This window comes from Pollicipes pollicipes, unplaced genomic scaffold (assembly GCF_011947565.3).
Source record: "Pollicipes pollicipes isolate AB1234 unplaced genomic scaffold, Ppol_2.1 Scaffold_3447;HRSCAF=4054_pilon_pilon_pilon, whole genome shotgun sequence".
Taxonomy (NCBI): domain Eukaryota; kingdom Metazoa; phylum Arthropoda; class Thecostraca; order Pollicipedomorpha; family Pollicipedidae; genus Pollicipes; species Pollicipes pollicipes.
This window is the reverse complement of record NW_023596297.1, coordinates 1,929,886-1,952,842: the sequence shown is the minus strand read 5'-3', so window position 1 is coordinate 1,952,842 and position 22,957 is coordinate 1,929,886. Positions and strand designations below refer to the sequence as shown.

Below are 22,957 nucleotides of genomic sequence, written 5' to 3'. Positions count from 1 at the left end.
AAATTAAGCGGGCAGGAGTGCTAAAAGTAAAATACCCAAGCAATCCAACAAGGCCATAATCAAGCTCATGCTTATTGAAAACGGAATTCGTTTAACGTTCAGAGTCCGTGTCACTCTGGTAACACTCATTACGACATGAGATGGCTTACGCTGCTGCCCTGGATAACATCGGGATCTCAGTAGGTCTGAAACGACGTTGACACGTGACCTGAACAAACATCGCATAAACTTAACTTGCTTACGCTGTGATTTTACAGTTCAGTTTACCGGTAGAACCAAATATTAGCTATGTATACGTCGTCTAAAAATGTCTGTCTACAAGGGTGTAACTTTTGTATCTACCTTGTGGATGTTGTCATAGTGGAATCGCATATATCCTTACGAATCGACAAGGTTATCCACAAACAGCCGGAGCAGGGGTGGCGGAACCCTTTCTGGAAGTGGGGCGGGAAACGAAGTAGGTCTTTAGGTCATTCATTTCCAGATAGGTTGAATGCCAAATTTAAACAAAGTTAAGAGTACAGCCCCGCTCTGCCCCATCCCCCAACACATACATACGCACACATACACACTACGGCCATTGTATTTGCCCCCGGCCGGAACATAAAATACAGAAGTCCGACGTGCCGTCTGTGTTTGTGTGTCCATTGTCGTGGTGACGTCACGTTCGGTCAGACATCAGTGAAGGGTGGGTGAACCGACACGTACGCAAGCAAATCTTCCCCTCTAAATGCGGACTGGACGGTGAAAGGAGAAAATTTGCTCAGAGAACGAAACAAAACGAAAAAGGACGAGATGGGATCCGTTAGTGGCTAGCGTCACCTAGCGGCCAGCAGATGGCAGCATTGGAATGGTGCGCTGCGCGGAAAGGCCTCCAAAAAATATTAAATGGAATGCTGGAGATTATTTCCTAACGTCAAAACTTCGTCAAGATATCACTTCGCAATTTGGAATCCTTCGATACCTTGAAGCACCCCAGCTGTTCCACGGATCAGATGTTGCCTTATGGAACCCGAGCAGGGAATGCCAGGCGTCAAGATAGGTGGAGCTTTTGCTCCGCAAACTAAGGGTTACCAATTTTGACACCAGATGTCTCAGCAGGAGTCTCACCGCCGAACCGGATGCTTGAATGACGAAATAACGTGATCGCGGTATTGATTCCATTCGGCTGGGCTGACGCACTCGACAAAGCTCATCTTGTGTCTTCTATTCAAGCTATTCACCCACAAGTTCTGACCAGTCAAATGATGCCAGTTGGGCAACAACTGACATTCCCCAAACGGTCCGGGACACCCTGTGGCTCATCGAACCTCCCATTAATTGCGGCGCGGTGCGTGGCCATGCACGCCGGCACCTATTACGGAACCGCGATCAGCCATTGCACATCGCACCGTGGGATGAAGACCGGTCCCACCACTCCTCGGCTGCGCCCCCGTACCGGGAAGGCTGTCTCCATGACTGACAGCCCCAGCCATACCCCCCCCCCCCCCTGCCCGGGGTATTACCGTGGTTCGGCCAGTTCCGCCACGCCGGCTCCGGGTCGGCCGGCGACCGCCCGGCGCACCCCCGCCCCGCGACTGTTGGTCTTGGCTCCGTGCGCCGCGGCGTGTTTGCAGCGAAAACATAATGAATATCTCGCGGGCGACGCGGCGGGCCGGCTGGAGCGGGACGCTCTGCGCGGACACAAGGGGAGAGATGAACCGCTTCCGCAGAGCACGTGGTGTGGGGGGGGGGGACGCCGTGCCGCCCGTGTTTCACGGGCCGCGGCTGAGGCACAGGCGGCCGCCAGCACGACCGGTTGTGTTTGGCGGCCCCCCAGCCGGCTTCGCGAGTGAACCCGGCGACCGGCGCCCCCACCTGGCCACGTGCCGATCCCTCCCCCGCCAGCCGCTCAGAAAAGACGCCGTCTCTTCGCCCGGCGATTATTACTTCGCCCGCAGCGACAGTACAGAGCACCGCAGCCTGTAAGCCATGTAACAAGTAAGCATGGTCACTAGCCTACGACCTCACCTGGCCCACGCAAGCAGGCCCATACAACCGCGCATGCTCAGTCCACAGAATTAGTTCAGATGATGCATGTATTCAGTATACAAGACACGTCGACGCGTCACGCGCCAGAAGACACTGGCCCCGAGTACAGACACCATCACTGCCGCCGGGGCCACGCCGGGCCCCGGCCGGAAATGCACGGCCCGCCGCCGCCATTGATAAGACGACAGCAGCGCGCCGCCGCGCCGTAACGGTCGTCCCCTCCCTCCCTTCCCACAGGCGAACAACACCGTTTGAATCGGCGAGGGGCGCCAAATTCGAACTGGAGAGCAGCCCGTGTCGAGTACAATGCTCAAAGCCAATACAAGCTATCACGGCGGGATAAAATCACATCTTGCGATAAGCGCGATCTGTAGGTGGTCGGTAAGCAGTGAGAATAGCCTGGTAAACAGCGGTTGATTGCCGTGCGGCGCCGGAAAGGCGGCCTCCCGCGTGGCCACGCCGGATTGAATGGGCCGCGCAGTGGCGCCCCCACCTCCAGCGGCCGCGCGCATTCCTCCCGCGGTTTTCGGCGCGCCGGCCGGCGGCAGCCTCCGCTCGGCCGCCGCTTTCTCCGCGACGGGCAGCCTCTACACGGCCACGGCGAAGCCCACGCGCTTCTGCGCCATGTCGAACTCGGTGTAATACTTGCCGATGAAGACGTCGCCCAGGATCCAGATGGGACCCATCGGCGCCGGCACGTCCAGGCCGATGAAGCCGGAGAGGCACATGGTGGCGCCGGCCTGCGAGACCTGGCGAGACAGGGGGTCAGGGGTCAGACGGCGGCCGACGACCGGCGGCAGGGGCGCACTCCGGACCGCAGTGAGAGCGGCAAAGGCGCGCCCAGATCCACAGACGCGGGGAGGCGCGCGACGACGACCAGAGTCCAGGTCCTGCCGACACAGCCGCTGACGGCACCCAAGCTCTCTCAGACCCCTGCCTGGGCGCGCCCGTGCGCCGGCCGGAACGCCCGCCGCACACGGTTCCGGCGAGCGTTGAACTCGCGGACGCGGGCGCGCGTGAACGGAAGACGGACCGGACCGCCAGCACGGTATCGGGAGGAAGATCCGCCTGGGCCGTTCGGCCGCGACGCACAGGCACTGCGCTCAAGAGCTCAGGGCAGGCAGGTCTGCTGCGGCGAGAAGGCCAAACGAACTGCCGGCTCAGTTCTCGGCCAGCAACCCCGGGTCGACCTTCACCATGGAATGTCGTGCCACGAGAGAAGGAATCAACACGAGTTTAACGGGGCGGCGTTGAACCACTAGCATGCAAAACGAAACGGGACGGGAACCGCGGGCGTCGCTCCCGCAGCCCGATCTGCCGAGGCCTTGGCTCTGGCGCCCCCGTACGGCGCCTCTGGCCCCTGCCGGCTGCCGTCCGATGCCCCCCTCCCCCTCCCGCTGACCGGCCGCCGCTCGGCGGGAGCGGGCGGGGGGGGGGGACGGGAACAAAGAGTGGCCGGCCGGGAGTGCGGGGCCCGGCGGCCGGGGCAGGTGGCGCCGGGCAGCGTGCGCCGCGCGGCCGCCCGCCACGTGGCTGGCGCGCGGGCCGGCCGCGCGCCACGTGGTGGCGGGTCGCGACGCAGCCCGACCACGCAGCGGGACGATGAGCCACGACCACCGCGATGTCCGCGCCAGTCAATGTGACGGACAGACGGGCAAATGTCGCCTGTTAGCAATTGGTAGCTCACAAACGGGCATGACCTCACGACGTGGCACGCCAGACCGCGTCTAATTGGCCTTCGCGGACCACAGTAGAACCGGGGTCGGTGTCCGTCTTTGAGGGAGCAGAGGGGAGTGAGGGGCGAATCCCATGTTAGGAAGGGAGATGGGCTCAGGATTTCTCCTTGGTCCAATGTCTTTAGCATTGGGGGTCGACGTGTCTAGTAAACACAACACGGGGGGGGGGGGGGGGGTCATGACTGCCAGGCACTAGGAAGCATCTTCCATGTCATGCACGGTTTCGCGGTCGAGGCGGAGCGGGCGAGAGGAGGAGGGACGTGGGAGGGCGACGACCGCGGCGCGGACCTCCATCACCACGCCCGATAAAAAGGCGTCCGGCCGACAGACGGGCACGCCGAGGCCGGCCGAGTCGCACACTCGCCGTCCGGCCGGCGCGGCCGCGGTCTGGCGGCTGGCTGGCGGCTGGTGACACGCGTGTCCGGCACCGCAGCTGGTCTCCGGTCGCCTTCCCCACGACACGCGGCAGAGCCCCGACACAAACTCCGCGATGACACATCTCGGTACGGAACAGCGCGGTGGTCGCGCGGACTGATGTGTGCGAGTCTGTGTGAGCACGGCGAGGACGTCTACGTTCATGCCGATCGCAACAGATAATTATCTGCTTCAAGTCCTGCCTCCGTTCCCGGTAAGCGTCCCCCGGCCGAGAGACCAGCCACAGACGACCAACGCGTCGCTGGCGCGCAATCTCCAACGCACAACACACAATCATCAGTCTTACACAACACACAAACATTCCGCAAAATAGCAGTGACGGTGTTACAAACGCACGCGGTAAAATAGCATTCCCACGCCTCGCTTGTTTCGCAGCAATTTGCGTCCATTAGCACACCCTGCGGCACAGACAGCGAGAGGCGCGGCAGCATCTCCAGCGAGCGGCCGTCCAGTCATCCACCAGCCCGTCGGTCCAGGGCCACGGTCAGACACCGGTCGCCCCAGTCATCGTCCCTTCACCTATCCACGCCGAGGGACGCAGCAGCGCGACGTCATGCTCACCGTCAGGATGTAGTCCTTGCCGGCCAGCGTGAAGTTGCGGCCGCCCAGCACGAAGTCGATGGTGGGCAGGCTCGGAATCAGGTTGCAGTCCACCTGCGGGAGACGAAGGAGCGCCGGGTGACGACAGCGCGCACGGACGCCGCCGGCCGACACCAGCCGGCCGACCAGGGGTTCCAGGCACGTCCGCACTGACGGCTGGCAGGCAGACGGTGCCGTCACGGTGCCTGCACGTGTTCCAAACGCTGTACACGCCGCTGCAAACATTCACGCTGCAGTGTGAGAGCACGGACGCGGGAGCCATTTGAGGCTGGTGGGCCACAAGATCGGGGAAGCAACTAACCTTTACCCAAATGCAGCTGCTCGTCGGATTTCGCCGAGTTCATTTACGATCTTTCGATCAACGTAATCCTCTCAACATTAGGCTTTCCGTCTCTGTAGTTCATGGCTAAGACGTGGCGCTACGGGCCCGCATGGCTGGTCCCACCATTTCGTGACTGTTTGTGCGGCTAGGAAGCCGAAGGCTGGCGGCACCTGGCCGAGCCAGCAGATCAGGATGCAGCGGTCGAACCAGTCGAGCGGGTTGCAGGCGTTTTTGCCGTCTGTCGCGGCCCAGCGCACCCTGTATGAGGATTACGAGGAGGCACGGCGGCGGCGCCCCGCCGGCCATGAACGAGTCTCAGCCTTCCCGCCGGCACCACTGCTCAACGAAGCGAATCGTGCGTTTGAAACACGCGTCTAGATCGAGGTCCGAATCCAAACTGAAATGGGGAAGTTCTTTATCATCAGCAGCCTACGGCCCCGGACGAGCCTCACCCTGAGTCGGCATCAGCACGCCGCCGGCCATGACTGCGACATGAGCAATGCTGCAGACTGGCATGTTTCCCACGCTGGTAACCAGCGCCTGTCTTAAACAATTACGCTTAATTGAGATTCCGGGCGGCGGATAACCCGAGTAACCCGAGGCCAGTCTGTGAGTACCCGCCATTCAGGAAGAGAGCACACCCCAGGCAGATCCAGCAAACCGGCCGCATCGACGCCCGTTTCGTTCCCAAACACGCTTCGTTTCAGCTCGTCTGACTACAAAGAGCCTTCGAGGGGCACGCCAGCTCAACGGACGGCATCGGAGCAAAGCGTTCGAGAGGAGCGAGAGGAGCACGCCGGCTCCTAGTGCCAGCCGCTGCGGGCGAGACGCGGGGCAGGACCCGCCGAGCGCCGCCGTCTCCTCAGTTCCGGCTGGCCGGCGCGCCGCCGCCCTCGGCCGCCGTCGCCCGGCTGGCGCGCGACGGCCGCGACAGGGCGTCGGCCCGGCCTAGCGGTGCGCCGCGTGACGGCCGACGGACAGCTGGCCCGCGCGACAGCCGCGGCGCCGCTATCCGCGCCGGCGCCGGCCGACGTGGCCGACAGGCGGCGGCGGCGGCGGCGGTGACGCCCGGTTGCCAGGCGACACATCGCGACATGCGGACAGGCCCGGCGCCGCCCGCCGGGGCACCAGACGCGCGCGCATGACCGCATCCGTGTTCGCGCGCTCGATACAGCAAGCTGAGGTTGGTGTTCGATGCTGGCTACCAGCGCGCTGCAGTCGCTTGGCTTAGTTATTACCAGCTTGTAGCCAGCTTCGGTTATTGGTCGCGTTTTTCGGGATGCCGTTACGGTTGTCGTATCGTTCGGCGGGCGAAACGGGTCGCTGAACCCGGACCCAATCTCAGTCATTTGAGACGGCGCTCCGGCCGCTCCGGGCTCTTCGGAGCAGCAGCGAGACCTTGCCCCTGGCCGGGTGCATCATTTGTGTCGTATCCAAGGACGTAGTCCGGGGAGGGGGGAGGAGTGGAGTCATGCCCCCACACACACAAAGGCTTACGCTAGATAGATACTGAGCGATTGTGCAGGAATCCGGCCCCGAATCACGGTATTCCGAAAAAAGGGCCTCCAGCCCAACCGCTCTGAGGAAACTTCAGACCACGTGCCCGGCTGCCCGTAGCCCCGTGCAGGTACATCCCCACCGGCGCCGGCGGCCGTACCTTGTACTCGCCGCCGATGATGGGGACGGCGCCGATCGCCTTGTTGATGGCCTCGGCCTCCGCGGTGGGCGCGGCGATCAGCGAGGTGCCCGTGTCGGCGATCGCCTGACAGCCGCCCCGGCAGAAGCGCGCATCGCCGATCTCCAGGCTGTGGGCAGGCGGCGGAGCGTGACACGGGGCGGCGGGCGGGGGCTGTGCGCGCCTCGAGGCAATGGACGCAGCGGGCGGCGGCCGCCCGAGCGCGACATGACTGTCGAACCAGGAGGGCGAGTGTGAGTCTCGCCGGCGATGTTCACTGTCACCGCAGGAGAACAGCTATTGATGAGTGAAGTCGAGCGGCGCTCATGTTCGTCGGCGCCGATGTCTGTTCGTTCGTCGGCGCCGATGACGCAACTCAGCACTGTAATTCAGAGCGGCACAGATTACCATGCTCTGCGCCGGCTGTCGGACGAGCGAGACCAACAGCCACGCACAGCACACGAGACAACCGGCGTGCGAACGCGGCGCCCGCGGCGGCACCAGCAGCCGCAGGCCGTCATCGGCAACACCATGTTTGCAGACGCAATCATCACAGCCTGTTGACACACGTCACCAATGAAGACGGCAAACATCATCCTGTCGGCGGGCGCCAGTTATCAGCACGTGGATTGCATGTCGCCCACGTAGGCAGCCGTCACTCTCTGGAGCCGGTGAAGTCAGCGTCGCCCCGGGGTACTGTGTCAGCAGCAGCCCATGCCTCGTGGGGAGGACCGACCCACCCCCGTCACATCGACACGGTCGGGAGTCAGGGTGCAGTTTTATGTTCAGTCGGGGGATCCAGGCCCCCAAAAGTTTAAGAAAAACGTGGGCCAAATTTCGGTAGAAGCCAGCTTTCGGGCGCGTACTTAGGGGTCAGGTTGAGCCCTTTCCCTACTCATCTCCCCTCCCGCCAACTTTGCCAGATTACTCCGGCGCCAGTGATTCACCCTGGGCCAGCACTCGCTCCGCCAGGGCTGCGGGCACCGGGCTGCCGGCACGGCACGGCCGGCCATGCAGCGCCCGTTCTCACGTGCAGAGCACGCCTGACCGCGGCGCCGCTGCAAACCTGTCAAGGCCAAGGTGGCCGGGCGGGAGGTGCCGCGACGGCAGCCGCGGCCGCCGCCGCCGGCCGGCGTATCGGCGTGCCGACCGCGCGGTGGGGGAAACCTGGCCGCTCGGGGCTCGCCAAGCCCTGCCAAGGTTAACTAACGCAGCTGCAAGGCGTACGCTTTGGATGTGAGCCAGTCTTTTGAAGTACAAGCTCAATGTGTTCCTATACAAAAACAAACATTGTATCACCTTAAACTTCTGGAGTTAGCCGAAAAGGCTCCTGTGACCATGAACTTTTGGGGTGAACAAGACAAAAACCAGGACCACGAACTTCTGGAGTTTGACATTTTGCATACGGCAGTTAACTATAGCTTTTACGGACAGAAAAATTGACGTGATATGAAATGGAGAGAAACACGGCAGGGTCTAACCGCCGTTATAAATGTGCTAAACTAAGTCTGTCACCGTTCTAGTGCCATTCCGTACGGAAAAAAACGCCTAAAGTTAAATCTGTCCCGCAGTGGACCCCCACCTAGCTCGGTGATGGCCACCACCCATGGTAGATACACTGACCATGCATCCCCCACAGAACTCGGCGCGTCTGCTTAGGAACGGCTTTACTCAGAGGACAGCTAAATGCTTATCGGTCCGCACCCAGCTCAAGACTTGCCCGGACTTTCACCACCGCCGGGACATCCAATAAACAGCCTTTCGCCAGCTGCCCACCGGACGCCGGCATGAAAGTGCAAAAGCACCGCTGGTAGCTTTACTACTCTAGCCGCCTGCACGATCACGCGACGCCCACCGGCGGGACCAACCGCTCGCGCGGCCTCGCCACCGGCGGGCCTTGCAGCGACCGGGCCGCCGCCGCTTCCCGCCTTCGGCATCGCCTCCTTACTCTCTACCATCGCCCCGCGCTCGGCCCTGCATCTCCGCTCTCTACCACCCTCCGGCCTCCACATACCCGCCACAGCCACTCGTGCGTTCCCGCCTCTCGCGAGTCAGCCACCCCATGCTCCCCCGCGCCGCCCCATCCGCGTGCGCCGGCCGCCGCCCGTGCAGCCTTGAGCGCGGGCATTGCGCGCGCGAACGCCGACCACGTGGTCCATCCGCGCGCGCGCGCGCGCGCGCGGCGCCGGATGGCGCCAACCGGACGCGTGAAATGGCGCCAACCGGGAACGTTCTGGAAGGCGGCCGCGGCGTGTCTGGTCACGTTCCCGCACGGCGCGGTGAATCACGGATGAGGGAAGGGGGAGGGGAGAGCCTCATGACCGGACCTGGGGCACTCACCGGTCAGGGCGAGGTCAAACGTGCACCCACGTCACGGAATGGCGTCATGAGAGTGAAGGGCTATGTTTGAGTGACGTCGGCGTGGGTGCGCCGGGAAACCCGGCGCCGCGTGAACGGACGCGCGCGGCCCGGCCGCGTCACCGCACCAGACTATCAAGGCATCGCTGGGATAGACAAGAACTGCGGAACGGCGAGTTCATTCCGAATTATTCCGCACGCACCGCTGGCGGACAGATCCCGCCGCCAAAACCTCGAGACGTCGGCGCTCGCATTTGTCGCGTCTCGCGGGCTCACCAACCTCCCTTGCAGTGAAATGCATAGCGTGCCCCAAGCGAGGGGACGGCTGACAGGGGATCGAGGAACGCGGGACATGTCAAGCATCCGTTTTCTGGACGGCTGAGTGTTGATAATTATGTGCGCATAGAAGGTACGTGCGCGAAGCTCGAACAGGCCTGGCAAGGTGTCCTCTGCCCAACTCCTCGCCACGCATCACGCGCGGTTTCCAACACCTCACTCATAATTGGAGGGCAAATACTACATATGACGTTCCGCCATAAACACGTGCCAAAATACACCAGCGGTTGCCTGGGAACCAAACCAACGAGCCAATTTGTTCAGCTACCGCGACGGGCGCCACGCACCCGCCTGCTCCGCTCCCAAGCGGCGGAAATTTCCGCTCGCTCCGTGCCAAGAGCCGTGGCGGCGTTTGGCGTCGCCCCACGCCGGCTACCTCAGCCGCTCGCCGGCCGGCCGACCCGCGCCGCAGGGTCAAAGGGTCACGAACTCAGCCGCCGGCGCCAGTCGGCCGGAGTCGTTCTGGCGCTCCGAGGCCGGAAGGGTTGCTGCTCCCTAGAGCGGAGCGGCGGTTCAACGCAGGCCAATTTATGAAATCCAGTCTACACCGCGTTTTCAAATACGTGCGCCTTCTTTCATTGAACGACGCGCACAAATCGCATCGCATCAAACCGGCCCGCGCCCAACGCCCCCTCCCCCCAGCCGCCGCCGCCGCCGCCGCCGCCGCCGCCGCATGGCATCTGTCGCCAGTACGGGGGTTGCACGGGAGGGGAGGGAGGGGGGGGGGGCAGGTGGGCCGGGTTCCGTGGCCACCTGCCGTCACGGCGCCGGCAGCTGGCGGACGGACGGCGGCGGCGGCGGCGGTGCCGTCACCGCCCGCCGCCGCCGCCGCCGACAGCTCCGCCGGCGGCGCAGCGATCAGAGCCGCTGACGGCGTCCGTTCGAAGGCCTGGCGCCCTTTGAAAGGAAGACCTTGAGCCCCAGCACGAACCAGAAATGTGCTCCGTGTCTTCGTTAATTGTTGCATTAGCGCGTGACACCGTGGCAGCCAAGTGCGCCAGAAGCGGAATCCCATCGGAGCCCGAATCCCGAGTTCTCGTTGGCAAGTGACATCACTCCTTTTAATTTTCCTTTCCTGTAATCTGTGTACCAATGACACGTTTGCCCGTTCTCAAAACACCGCAGTCGAGCTCGAAGGAGGCGGTGTTACCAGGGACCTGTGTAGTCAAACAGCATTCCTCGCGTTGTCATGACTGCATGTGTGTGATCGCCGGCCGAGATCCCCGCTGCTGGATTACCGCGTCAGTGTGGATACTATCGGGAAAGCGCCGCTGTGACTGAGGGGAGCCCGCAGTCAGTGTCCCGTCACATTCTTTCCATTCAGATGTCGCCAGTGAGACGCCGGCACCTTTCTGAATGTGAACCGGTTAAGGGTTCTGCTCTAAGGCTGTCACTTAAGCCTCGATAATAGCATCCACCTCCCGAAAACACCGCGGTGCAAGCCTAGCGCATCTATTCAGCCTCACCGCGCCGTCCTCACGACGCTCGCCGTTGCCGGGCCGTGGGGGAACCCCATACATCTCCCTGCAGCAGCCTCCCCAAAGCAGCCGCCAGCCCCCAGCCGCCAGCTGCGCGCCGCTCGCCGACCCATCGGGGCGATGGCGGCACCCAGCGACCCCTGCACTCGCTGCTCTGTGACTCACTACTAGCGGTCACGAGCGCTGCATCACGTATTGTAAGTAACGTAAATGTATGCGGGATAAAATCACGGATGTCGGATACGCTTTTGCAGAGCGCGGTCGCACGACACCTGACGAAAAATGGATACGGTACCAAGTTAGGCAATGCAAAGGAGGGTTTCAATCGCGTGCAGTTTGGGGTAGGTTGAAGGATCCGTCTTTCCTTTTTCGAATCGCACGCAAAGTACCTAGGTGCGTGTAGGCGTCACTTAAATATCCACAACCTGTTCATTGATTTGCGCGACTTCCCACCGACCGCTAGATCCATTGACCGGCATTACTCTCCACCCTCGCCATCGGCGTCACCGGACCTGCTCGCCCACGCCCTCTGGAGGTCGCCGTCCGGCGGTCCGTGCGCCTGGCCCGGCGACGTCGCCGCCTGCCGGTATTTCTGACCCTGGCGCGTGCCGGCGGCGGCGCGGGTGCGCGGCGGCGCTGCACGGCCACCGCCGGCCGGCCGCCTGTTCACGGCCGCCCGGGCCGCACCGGCGCCGGGGGCACTGACCGGACCGGCTCGCGCTGCGGCAAGGAGCGGGCACAGCACGATCCGCCGGCCGGCGACGCGACGGCGAGGCCGGGCCACCGCAGCGCACCCTCGAAGGAGAGCTGCACCGCGGACCGGCGGCGGCGACCTGAGAAAGGGTGGAGGAACGCTCTGCCGGCGGGACGGGGGGCAGTGGCCGGTGTAAGGACGGGAAGGGGGGGGGGCGATATACGGCGCACAGGGAGCGGTGGCGCAAGAGGACCGTCTCCGAACACTGCGCCCGTGAGTTGCATACAGTACGGAGCGTCGATTTGCATTCTTTTGTGTGGGTTCTCGCCCCCATATGCTGATTTCTCCCTCCCCTCCCTAGCTTTGGTTCGGGTTCACACATTTTTTGTGTGCTGAAACATCATAAAAAATGATGCAGTTGCATATCACACAAAGTCTATCTTTGAGGGGTATTATTAGCTGTCCAGTATTGCGCTGCTCAAATGCAATACTTCTGATTAATGACGCCATCAATAGGAATACAAAATACTGTGAATCATAATCACCGGGCTAAATCCGTTCAGAAATGCACATGTGTGGTTGGCCGGCCCCGCACTGCCTTCTTAACTGTTCACAAAAATCGTCGCCCTCATATACAGCCATCATCATACGCAATTACTCACGAATATCACACCGCCCGCCATTACGTTCAAGCTCCGGCCTCACAAAATGACCACGCCTGCACCTTTCAACTACCACCAAAAATGTACGTCCTCCGCTTGTCTCCTCCATCACGGCATCACACGGTGACAGCCTGCATCACGCGAAGTGTGATGCAACAGCCCCAGCCTGGCCCCGTAATCGGCCATAACCCGGCCGTGGCACGCGGCCGGAGCGCACGGCCGTCGCCGCCGCCGCCGCCGCCCGGCATTGATCGAGCCTGCTGACGTGCGGAGACGAGTCGACGCCGACGCCGCATCGATCGTCAGCCCGGCCGGCACAAGCATCCGCTCCCGACGCCACGACAGCGGCGCGGCAGGCTCGAGCGGGTCAGGTCAGGCACCGGGCGGCGAGGTCACGCTGCGAGCGCGCGGAATGGGGGGAGGAGGAAGGGCGCGCCCCGCGGGGACGAAACGTGACCCACTCGGGGTTTCGGCACCGCACGACACGGCCGAAAATCGGCTCCGCGTTGTGCTTCACGACCAAATGGCGCCAGTTCGAGACGGGTAGTTCGTATTGCCTCCCCCCCCCCGCGCACTGCTACACACGGCGCCGCCTGCGGCACCCGGTGTGTCACCCGCTCCCTGACCGCCGGGCTCTCCCTGACCGGCGCCCCGCCGCTGCTGTCACGCGACACCGACCGGCCCCGGCCGGTCGTAGTGGGGACGGCCGGCGCCGCCCCAGACGCTACGGTGATCCGCTGACACGGGCGCGTCCCGGCACCAGTCCGCCGGTCTCAGCAGAACTGACGAGTCGACGGGAGCGTCGCCGCTGTTGACCCGACTGGACGTGCAGACCGGGCTCATGCGGAGCCTTCCGACACCCGGAAGTTGTCTACATGACTGGCATGTCGGGCGGGAGCAGCTGTTTGGTTGCCGGAACTAAGTGCAAAACACCCGAGCACGCCAGCACTCTGATTCCCAGAAAGGTATGAGCGACAACATGTAGCAAAATCCGAAAGCTTGTAGCAATAACATACCCATGATTCACAAAATACCAAGCGCCATGAGATCGCTCCACAAAGACCGCAGCCACGAAATCAATGTTGCTGCAGTCCAATCTCATGTGGAGCTGTTTTATGTATGTGAACTCGATAGCCCACTAAACCCGCAAGTCGCTGGGTCCGCACTCCAGCGACACCAGTGGCAGTGACGACGGTTACGGTCGTGGACATCGCGAATACATCGATCCACGGTCCGTGGTCACTGTATCAGGCCGCGACGAGCGGAAATCGAGCCACAGGATTCCATTGCTGCTGCTGAGGCAGTGCGCCAAAGGCCGTGTGCCAGTCGTGAATTAGATGCTCCACTCAATTCAGGCCGGCTTACACGCGATGCAATGTCTTCCTACTTGGGACCCGTAGTTGGGACTACGTCAACCCGTAACGCGCCCGCATTTTACCCGTTGGCCGTTAAGCCCATACAAATTGATTCGCTTCTTTTCCGGTAGGTTCAGCGGGGCAATTCCCAAACGCTGGCGGCACGGCTCACAGCAATCTGCGCCTGCCGCATCGGTACTTTGCCATCCCCAATTTGCCGCGCGGGCAGTGTGGGCTCGTGTTGGGGCGCACCGCGCGGACTGCCGATCGCTAGTGACGGCAGAACGGGCCATTTGTGGCCTCGGCCGACCGCGGTCAATAGCGCGCCAGCGTCCAGCGGCGCGCCACACCGGGCGATGGCGGGGGCGACTGACCGCAGCGGCACCTGAGCGGCGTGCGGCCACACCGAATGGAGGTATTGGGGGGGGGGGGGGACGCCACAGGTGCAGGGTCCCAGTCAACAGCAACACGTGCACGCCGGCGACCGGGCGCTAGGAACTAGCCGCACGTGTCGCCGCCAAAAGGCGCGGTCGTGACGAGAGGCCGGCCTCCCGTCGGGGTCGGACCGACGGCTGCTAGAGCACCCCATCACCTGGAGACCCGCCCCTGACTGCCATGAGCTGTCCACAGGCTGCCCCCTTTGACGTCACAGGAAACTAGGCCGACAGTAACAGCAGCAACAGCCCCTACACTCTGCAGCAAAGTTGTCCGTGAGTGTGGCACCTGCCTGTGACGTCACATGGTACTATCCCCGGTACGTGCCTCGCCACAGGTGGACTGGCCTCTGGCGTAAACAATACGCGACCCTCACGATGGCAGACCGTCCGCACACCTGGCGAACGGCCGCAGCTCGTGACGCCCCGCCGCTGGAGCTGCACCGTCGCCGCAGAGGCAGAGGGCCGCCGTCTCCATGGGGACCGTCGGGTCAGGTAGTGGACGGCGTGGTGCGTCGTAGCTGTCCCGCTCGATCTCAGGCAGTCCCCGACGGCTCACAGTCTATTGATTTGTCCCAAGGTGACCGTTCTGTCTTTACGCACGGGCGGACAGAGCGGCGGGACGACCTGAGCTTACGGGGAGCAGGGGTGGAGGGGGGGGGGGGGCATGAACCCCCTATATCAGCCCCTGCTTATCAGCCACCAGCTGATTGTCATGTAACGGACCAAACAGCGGCCTGGATAGGATGGAAATCCCGGCTGTCTGGCCCTAAGAGATTTATCTTTTAACCACCTTAGTCTGGGTTTTGTTCAGTCCTGCTGATTCACCGTTCGTGTTGACTCATGAACCAGGCCAGCAGGTTGGTGACCTGTGATTCAACGGTTCGGTACAAAGCCAGCAGGTCGATGGCTTATGATTCAAAGGTTCGATACAGGCACATTTCGAGACATGGCAAAAACGAGGGGAACTGACGACCGTCTCCGGTTAGCGGCAAGTGCAGCAGCGCAATTCATACTCCTCCCTCTCCCTCACACCCTTGAAACGGATTCACACCATATCCCGTAACTGCAGCAAGCCCTAGGTCAGCGAATCACGCACGACTGGCCTCTCATGTGAGTCCATACCGCCCTTTCGCTTATGACGGTCCATACAGGCCCGTACCGAATTGTTCATCATACCAGGAATAAATTAGTGATTCGGTGGGACGATTTAGTCATCCGTACCGGGAATGAGCCCGAGATTCACCAATGGCGACTGTGGCCAGACTACGGATCACCCACAGCGGATATGAATCACACTAAGATGGTGGCCGCACCCAGAGCCGCTGTGAGTCATCCACAGCGGATGTGAATCAGAGATGGTGGCCGCACCCAGCGCCGCTGTGAGTCATCCACAGCGGATATGAATCATACTGAGATGGTGGTCGCACCCAGAGCCGCTGTGAGTCATCCACAACGGATATGAGTCGCGTTAGGATGGTGGCCGCAACTAAAGCTGCTTCAGTTTCGTCGCATTTGCGCTCAAAATTCTACGTAAATGATCATTTGTCCGTCCCGGTGGCTCAGTTGGTTAGAACGCCTGCCTCCTGATTCACCCACCCGTGGCGGGGTGGGTTCGAGTCGCTTTAGGCGCTCGCTATTTGCCCTTGACAGGTATGGCCTGCGGCCGGTGGCAGCGGTTGCACTAAAGGTCAGTTGACGTCAGAGGGCAGGGCGGACCGTGCCGAGCATTGCGGCACGTTAAGCTTTCGCCACCAAATTCTGCCGTTGCCTGGAATTGCGCGATCGGATGGTAGGGGTCAGGGCTCACACAACAAGCACTGCTTAGCGTGAGCGCAGATCCCAGAAATTCATCCATTCAAAGCGTTCGGATCAAATTTATTTTAAAAAATTGCGGTGAGGTTACGTGGGCTGGTTTGATGTAAACAAAAACAGAAGCATGAAATATGCTGTATGCCAAATGCACCACATGCCCACTTCTTTAACCGAAAGACCATGACATCATATAAACCAGGCTCAAACGAAATGCCGTAACCCGTGCTACTCTCGTTATCGACTCGCTGGACAGAATAATGGATGACAACAGCTCAGTGATGACATAAGACTCGCGGTCCACAATAAAAAAACACCGGTCTCGCAGGCTACCAGGATTTATGACGCCAACTACAGATTAATTTGAACATGTTCTAGAACTTCATGACGAAAACCATGCCGTCCTCTGGAAATGAGCCTTACTTACTTGCTACTAGTGCTAATGAAAAGCTTGGCGCATAGCTGTCGTTGGTGCATGGGTGTCGTGCGTGACAAAGTATTGCAGGCTCGCGTTAAGCGCACGGCAGCTGGGATGGCCCAATCCGCTTCCATTCACTCTCCCATGTCAACGCGGACGCCGGGCAATGGCGTTCTCATTGGCCGCAGGCCCAGAACGGTGGAAGCACATGAAGTGGACATCTCCTAAATCGTACGTCAATACAAAAAAGCGTCCTTGTGAATAAGCTGGGTCAAAACTACGTTGCACGGATCAGTGGCACCACCGCTTCTGCGAAACGGCAGGCAGGCCTCGACGAAAACAACATTGACAGGACCCCGTCTCAGGTGCCAAATACGATTTGGGTTTCCACCCAGCCACCAACAGAAACGCCCGTGCACACGACAAATAAAAAGCTATCAACACGGAGTCAACGCACAAGGCTGGGGACGATCCGATTAATACAAAACTGGAAGCCCGCCGAGTCCAGTCCGGTTCATGAATGATTCAATCGCTTCTCGGAATACTTGACAACCAGTCCGACAGCAAAGGCCGGTATTCGCTTTCGTACGACACGACAGTAGGCAGCGGTGCACTGACCGCCGAATCGCACTTCCACACAGCCTTAAGATTATCTGACAGGGATATGGCAAGTGGTACAATGGCCGCGTACGACAGTCCTTTAGGAACCTGTCTGTGAGTTTCGGTTCCTTCTACCAGGGCACAGCTTCCCAACCGGCTCAGACCCGGTATCGAAGCACCGCACCACCTAGCTTAAACACACGGCCCTGACCGTGGCAGACCACCCCGCACCTAACGGACAACCGCTGCCCGTGACGCCCCTCCGCAGGGGAGGCGGGCGCAGCCAGGAACAGCAGGAACAGGAGCAGCAGGGGCACTTTCAGCGGAAACGCGGGGCGATAACTCGAGACGGGTCCCGCATGGGCAAGAGCACAGGATGCCGACTAGTTGACCTAAACAAACAGCAGCGCGCCATCACCAGACCTTGTATGCTTGGATGCCACGTTATGTACTTGGGTGTCATTACTTGGTGGGTGTCATGTCTGCGATCAAACTAGGCGCCGCTGATTTGAGCACGGGTATATCGAGTTGCCAGCGTATATTTTCCGTCTCAGCTGGGGGAGCGAGCCTTCAGCCCCTCTCACAGATTTGAGGACGAGTTAACTAAATCCGGGGAGAAGCCAGCTTGCTGACGGACTTTGGGGCATACTGAGCCACTTTTATTGTCCAGTCCCCGAACCTAACTCATTTCGCGAAACTACGCCCTTATCGACTTGAATCGTCTTTTAAACAATTTCACTAGCTCGTGAAGTACGTCGCGTGGTGCAAACTGGGCATGGCTTGGTTAATCCGCTACCACCTACAAAGTATCACCCTCGAGTGGCACACACAACGATCGATGTTGGAAGTTGGGTTTCCACGCCAACCATCGTTAACATAATCTACTACCCCCTACCAACTACCACCCTCGAGTGGCACACATAACGATCGATGTTGGAAGCTGGGTTTCCACGCCAGCCATCGTTAACACACGCTCGGGTGGGGGTTTAACTGCCCCCCCCCCCCCAAAGGTTTTTCCAGAATGGTTTCCGAACGGCGCGGCGTAGAGCCGCCGAATTTTGCATAGCTGTAGACAATTAAACAGTGAATCGTTTGAGATAAAAAATTTAGATGTACCTTGCAAGGCCACTGACCTCTGGCAGGTCAGTCAGGCCATGGTTTCAGCGAGGGCAATTTCTACGGAATCGTCCAATCTGATACAATAACGGAGTGTCTGACGAAGCCATAGATCTCTGAGGTGCTTTCTAAGGCACTACAAATATTGAATGAGCAAATCACGTTGACCTAAGATCAGGTGTGAAAGTCAGAACAAGATCACAACTAACCTGATTTATTACTTTAGGGCTTGCTGCATGGGATAGTTTGTGGCGCTCCTTTCAAACTTATTGACAGCAGGAACCACACTATACATCTTCCATTGAGTTCTTAGAGGTCATAATAGGTCATTGACCTAAGACGTCCCGGGTCGACATTTTGTTTTGTGAGCATACTGCCTAGTGCAATCTTTGTCGCTTATTCAAACGCAAAACTCAGAGCAGTCTTGTATGATTTTGGTCACCATAACCTTCAAAAGATCAAACAAGGTCACTGACCTCAAATGGGCTTTTGACCCTTTGCTTAGAAACGGTTTCCTAGGTTCTGGGGTCACTTTGGTGATCAACCTAGAATTTGACCTTATTTGGCCCGAAGGTCATGACCTAGGAAACTCAAGCTTTGACTTAAGTGAGTTCACCCGCAGGTCAAGACACCCTGCAAATTTGGTGTCTCCAGCTTTCTTAGCTCCCGAGATCTCAGGGGGGGGGGGGTCAAATTGACCCCCCCTACTCGAGCGAAAGGTATCTAGCCGGCCACCTGGGCGCGTGTTAACATCCAAAGCCTGGCAAGCAGTCAGCTTGTTACGCAAACGACCCGGTGCACGCATTAACCATTGGCCACATGTGAACTTCGATCGATTAACGAACATGGCAGACACGCACCTGTGATTCCTTACACGTGAGGACAGGTATATGAACAAATGACAAGCGTACAAGGCCTCCAATTCTGGCACAAAATTACTCTCGCATCTACCCGGTTGCATGCACGCCCAGAGGAGCAAACCATTCCGTCGCTTATCAACAACACCTTGAGGCGACCCCGCCACTGGAAAGGCTCCAGAAGGAACGGATCCCCGTTCTCAATCAATCAGCTCCGTTCAAACTCCACAAACACCTACAATGGTTACCAAGCCTGAGAGCGGCCAATGAATCCCGCTAATACCACTGAGCAAACATGGAATGGTCGGGAGCAGCCCGGCTGAGCACGAACCGCGGCTATTCGGAGAACCCCGCCGCCTCGTCAATACACCATCCCCCCTGGCTGCCGGTGGGACCAGCCGCCGCTGTCCTGCCCCGCCTGGCAGCGGCGGCCTATTACCACCCGACCAGCACGACAGCGCGACGTGGGTACGCTCGGCGTCCCGCCGCGATCGAGATCGCGACAACTTGGCGACAACACACGGCAGGACGGAGAGCCGACAGCTTCTGGCTGGCTGGGCGACAGTCTGCTGTGTGATGTACTGCCCACGACCTGACTGCTGTCTGCTGCGCTGTCCATAGTCTGGCCGCTGTCTGATGTGCTAGCCACAACCTGACGGCTGTCTGATGTGCTGCCCACAGCCTGACTGCTGTCTGATGTGCTACCCACAGCCTGGCCCAGCTTTTGCGGCTAAGAGCCCTGAGGCACAGCACATGCATATCAATCAAGCAGGAGTCTTCAGGGATGATGAATCGCTCCCAGTAAGTGTAAGTCCAGAGTGCAAAGCCGCATACACCAACTACCAATGGCACTGCTGGCACTGCATATAAGGCACTGCCGTCACTTCAAAGGGTTACCTCGTTTGTCGTCTTCTTTGCCAACCAGGACTACTAAAAAATACGTGTCATATCACGTGATAATACGACTGAACCGGTTCAACTGGGCCGGTCTTGACCACCATGCCTGACCAGCCACAGTTCACCGTCATGCATCATGTCAACCAGTCACCCAGCCAGGGAAACAGTACAGTCTCACGGCACAGAAGGCTCCACCTTACTGTCTTGCTACGCCCTACTTGGCCCCCGGGGCTTACCGCATATTTCAATGCATACTCGCTCTGCTCCCTTCATGGTCCGGGTGATTCATCACTGGCTTTGCTCATCCTTGCTGGCCAATTACCTGAGGGGATTCATGAGCGAGGCCCGCGGCTTGTGAGTCAATGACTCAGTGTTAGCCTTTAAGTGCGGAAAGCTGCGCAGGGTTGCTGACACTTATGAAGCAACGCAACTGCGCGCCCTCATAGGCGCACACGCATTTGAAGAGGGTTCTCTGAAGATCTTTCCGATGGATTCAGCGACCGAACATCAATAATGAGTCACTGAACCACTGGCCTCTGACATGAGTCATCACAGCCCCCATAGCATACGAGGATGAATGCAAGTCATTCATGAATCACCCACACTTTGAATCACAATGAGTCAACAACAGTTAACATAAACTAAGCGTCATCCATACCCGGAATGAATCAGAGATTCAGCAATGGCGACGTTGACCGATGCATTACCCGCAGCGGGCAAGGAATCAAGTCGAGCGAACGTCGCCGCATCAAGAGCTGCGTAAGCTTCATCACAAATTGTCACGCGCAGCCAGGTTCAACGTACTGAGGCATTGTTCAAGAAATGGTGCGCGACAGAGGATGTGCTCTTTACTAAGTGCTTGGCACCTCCAGTAACCCAGAAACTGAATAACAAAGAACGACTGTGCTATCCTCGCCATCGATTCACTAAACTGAATCAGACAACAGGTCACTGACGGACAAAATTCATAGTCACAGCAAGCGATCCGCCGGTCTCACATTACATGAAATTATCGCGGAAACAAAGGACAGTTGTGTTCGCTTTACGGCAGTTCCTGAGAAACATTGCACCGCGAATGAGCATGAGCCCACCATATATTGTAGAAAACCATGACGCATCGCCAGCAACAGCAACAGCGAAGCACAGAGCGGTCGCGCCACACCCCGGCAACTGAAATGGCCGAACCCGTTTTCATTTACTCTCCCATGTAACATCCCACAGCTCAGCCACTGCACAGCGGAACCCGCGTAAACCACCCTACCAGAATGGACATACGCCAAAAAGAAATGTCCTGAAGTGTACGTAACTGAATGGAGTATATGGGTGGGTGAAAACTGCCGGGCATACGCTGCACTGAGCGGCCCGGGACGTCGCGGCTTCGGCGAAATCGCACGCCCCATTGACAAGGGCCGCGGATCCCGTGCCAGGCGCCAAACACAACCCGGATTTCCGCAGAATCCTACAGATACACGCAGTACATTTAGGGCTCTTAACGGAGGATCAACGAACAAGGCTGGGGATGATTCAATGAATCTGAGACGGCGAGCACGCTGAGTCAGGTCGAATGACTACTTGAATGACTTCATGGATGGCTTCATGAATGACTCATGACTCTATTTCGCTTCTTGGAAAAGCTGACAACCCCTCGACGTAGAGCGCGATTCGTTCTCGCGATTCAAAAGATCCGCCAGTAATGACCTGACTAGAAAACCGTTTCGATCCAAACTTAAACCTAGCGTGGGCGTAGTACCTGAATACCACGTGCATAAGCGGCGATATTTCAGGAGTATTTTGTTTCGTACGCTTGAACAACTCCTACTGGGATAGCATTTTTCCTGGTCCTAAGAATAACAAAGGTAGGAAACTGGTGTACCCAATCCTTTCGGCACGCCCACTAATAAGCAAGCAAACGCACGCAGCTGGAAAGCACCGAAAGAAGCCCACCAGTACGCAAATCTTCGGAGAAGCCTCAAGAAGAGCAGGGGCGAGCCGGCCACGTTCGCAGAAGCCCCGAAGCGGCAGGCGCGCTGGCCGACCGCCAACGTCAGCACACGGCGGCTCACGCGCCGTTCGGGGTGGGCGCAGAAGTCACTCTCGGAAGGGGGACGGTGGTGCTTCCCGTCTCAGCCGCGGCTGGAGACCGGCCAGAGCCGAGACATCGGCACACGGCCACGGCGGCCCGTCAGGGGCGGGGGGGACGGGGGGGGGGGGCGGTGCCTGACTCAGCAGAAGAGCTGACGGCGTAGAACCAGGCCACTCACGCTGGTACCTGAGGCCGATCGATACATGACCGCGGTCAAGTCGTCGGCAGAACACGTCGGCTTCATCGGCGACAGCATGGGAGAAACGTGAACAAAATGAAATCGACTGTTCCGCCCGGGTTTTCACCCAGGCGTATTGCCTCAATCAACGTGCAAGGTATCAGCTACCGTTTCTCATTGAAAGCATGACATTCGCGTTCCATGGGCGCTATATGACCCAGCAGTCGAAGCGCCCGAAAACCCCAATTAGTACTACTACTGCATTGCACCTGTAATAGAACCAAAAAAGGACGTTTGGTGGGAGAACATGGTGGCGCTAAATGAGGGACAGTTTTGTGCCTGGCTACGTATGCAATTTAGCCCACGGACCATTAGCTGCTCATGTAGTTAAGATTGAAAACGGAAAAAGCCAATAGTTCAGAAGAATGTAGTTCCGCGAGACGACTAACGCCAAAAGGCTGGGAATGCTCTAAAACGTAGATTACCTAAACCGTAGGTATCAATATCCCGTCACTGGCATATTTACAGAATTCCCTTAAAGCACGTTAAAGCTGACAGGCAGCCACAAAATTCCTAATCCTTTCAATTCAAAGCTCGATTACGTCAGCCCCGTTCCCATGGGAACGAACATGCGGCAAACATGGCCACCACCACGGGGCGGTCACCGGGGCCGGCGGGATCAATTAACATTCCACCGGGACCCGTGCCTGTGGGTGCTTTTCGGCGGCCGGCGCGGCGGGGCCCGACCCCCACGAAAAAGGTCGGTCCGCTGGCAGACGCCGTTGAGAAAAACAGCCGGCCGTGCGGACGCGGCCGGCCGGCGGGTGGCGCACGGTCTCCCGAGCGCGCCCTCTCCCTCCCCTCCCATCCGCGCCGGCGT

General features: G+C 59.4%; 1 protein-coding gene across 1 annotated transcript in view; it reads right to left on the bottom strand.

Moving 5' to 3' along the window:
* Positions 1-2,064: 2,064 nt before the first annotated feature.
* Positions 2,065-22,957, bottom strand: part of LOC119092740 (lysosomal aspartic protease) — a 28,240-nt gene continuing 7,347 nt past the window's right edge. The window contains exons 7-9 of the mRNA XM_037215718.1: positions 6,782-6,929; positions 4,764-4,856; positions 2,065-2,780 (exon numbers count right to left, since the gene is read on the bottom strand). Of these exons, the coding sequence (XP_037071613.1) occupies positions 2,619-2,780; positions 4,764-4,856; positions 6,782-6,929 (403 nt within the window). The 3' untranslated portion in view covers positions 2,065-2,618. The remainder of the gene's footprint in view (positions 2,781-4,763; positions 4,857-6,781; positions 6,930-22,957) is intronic.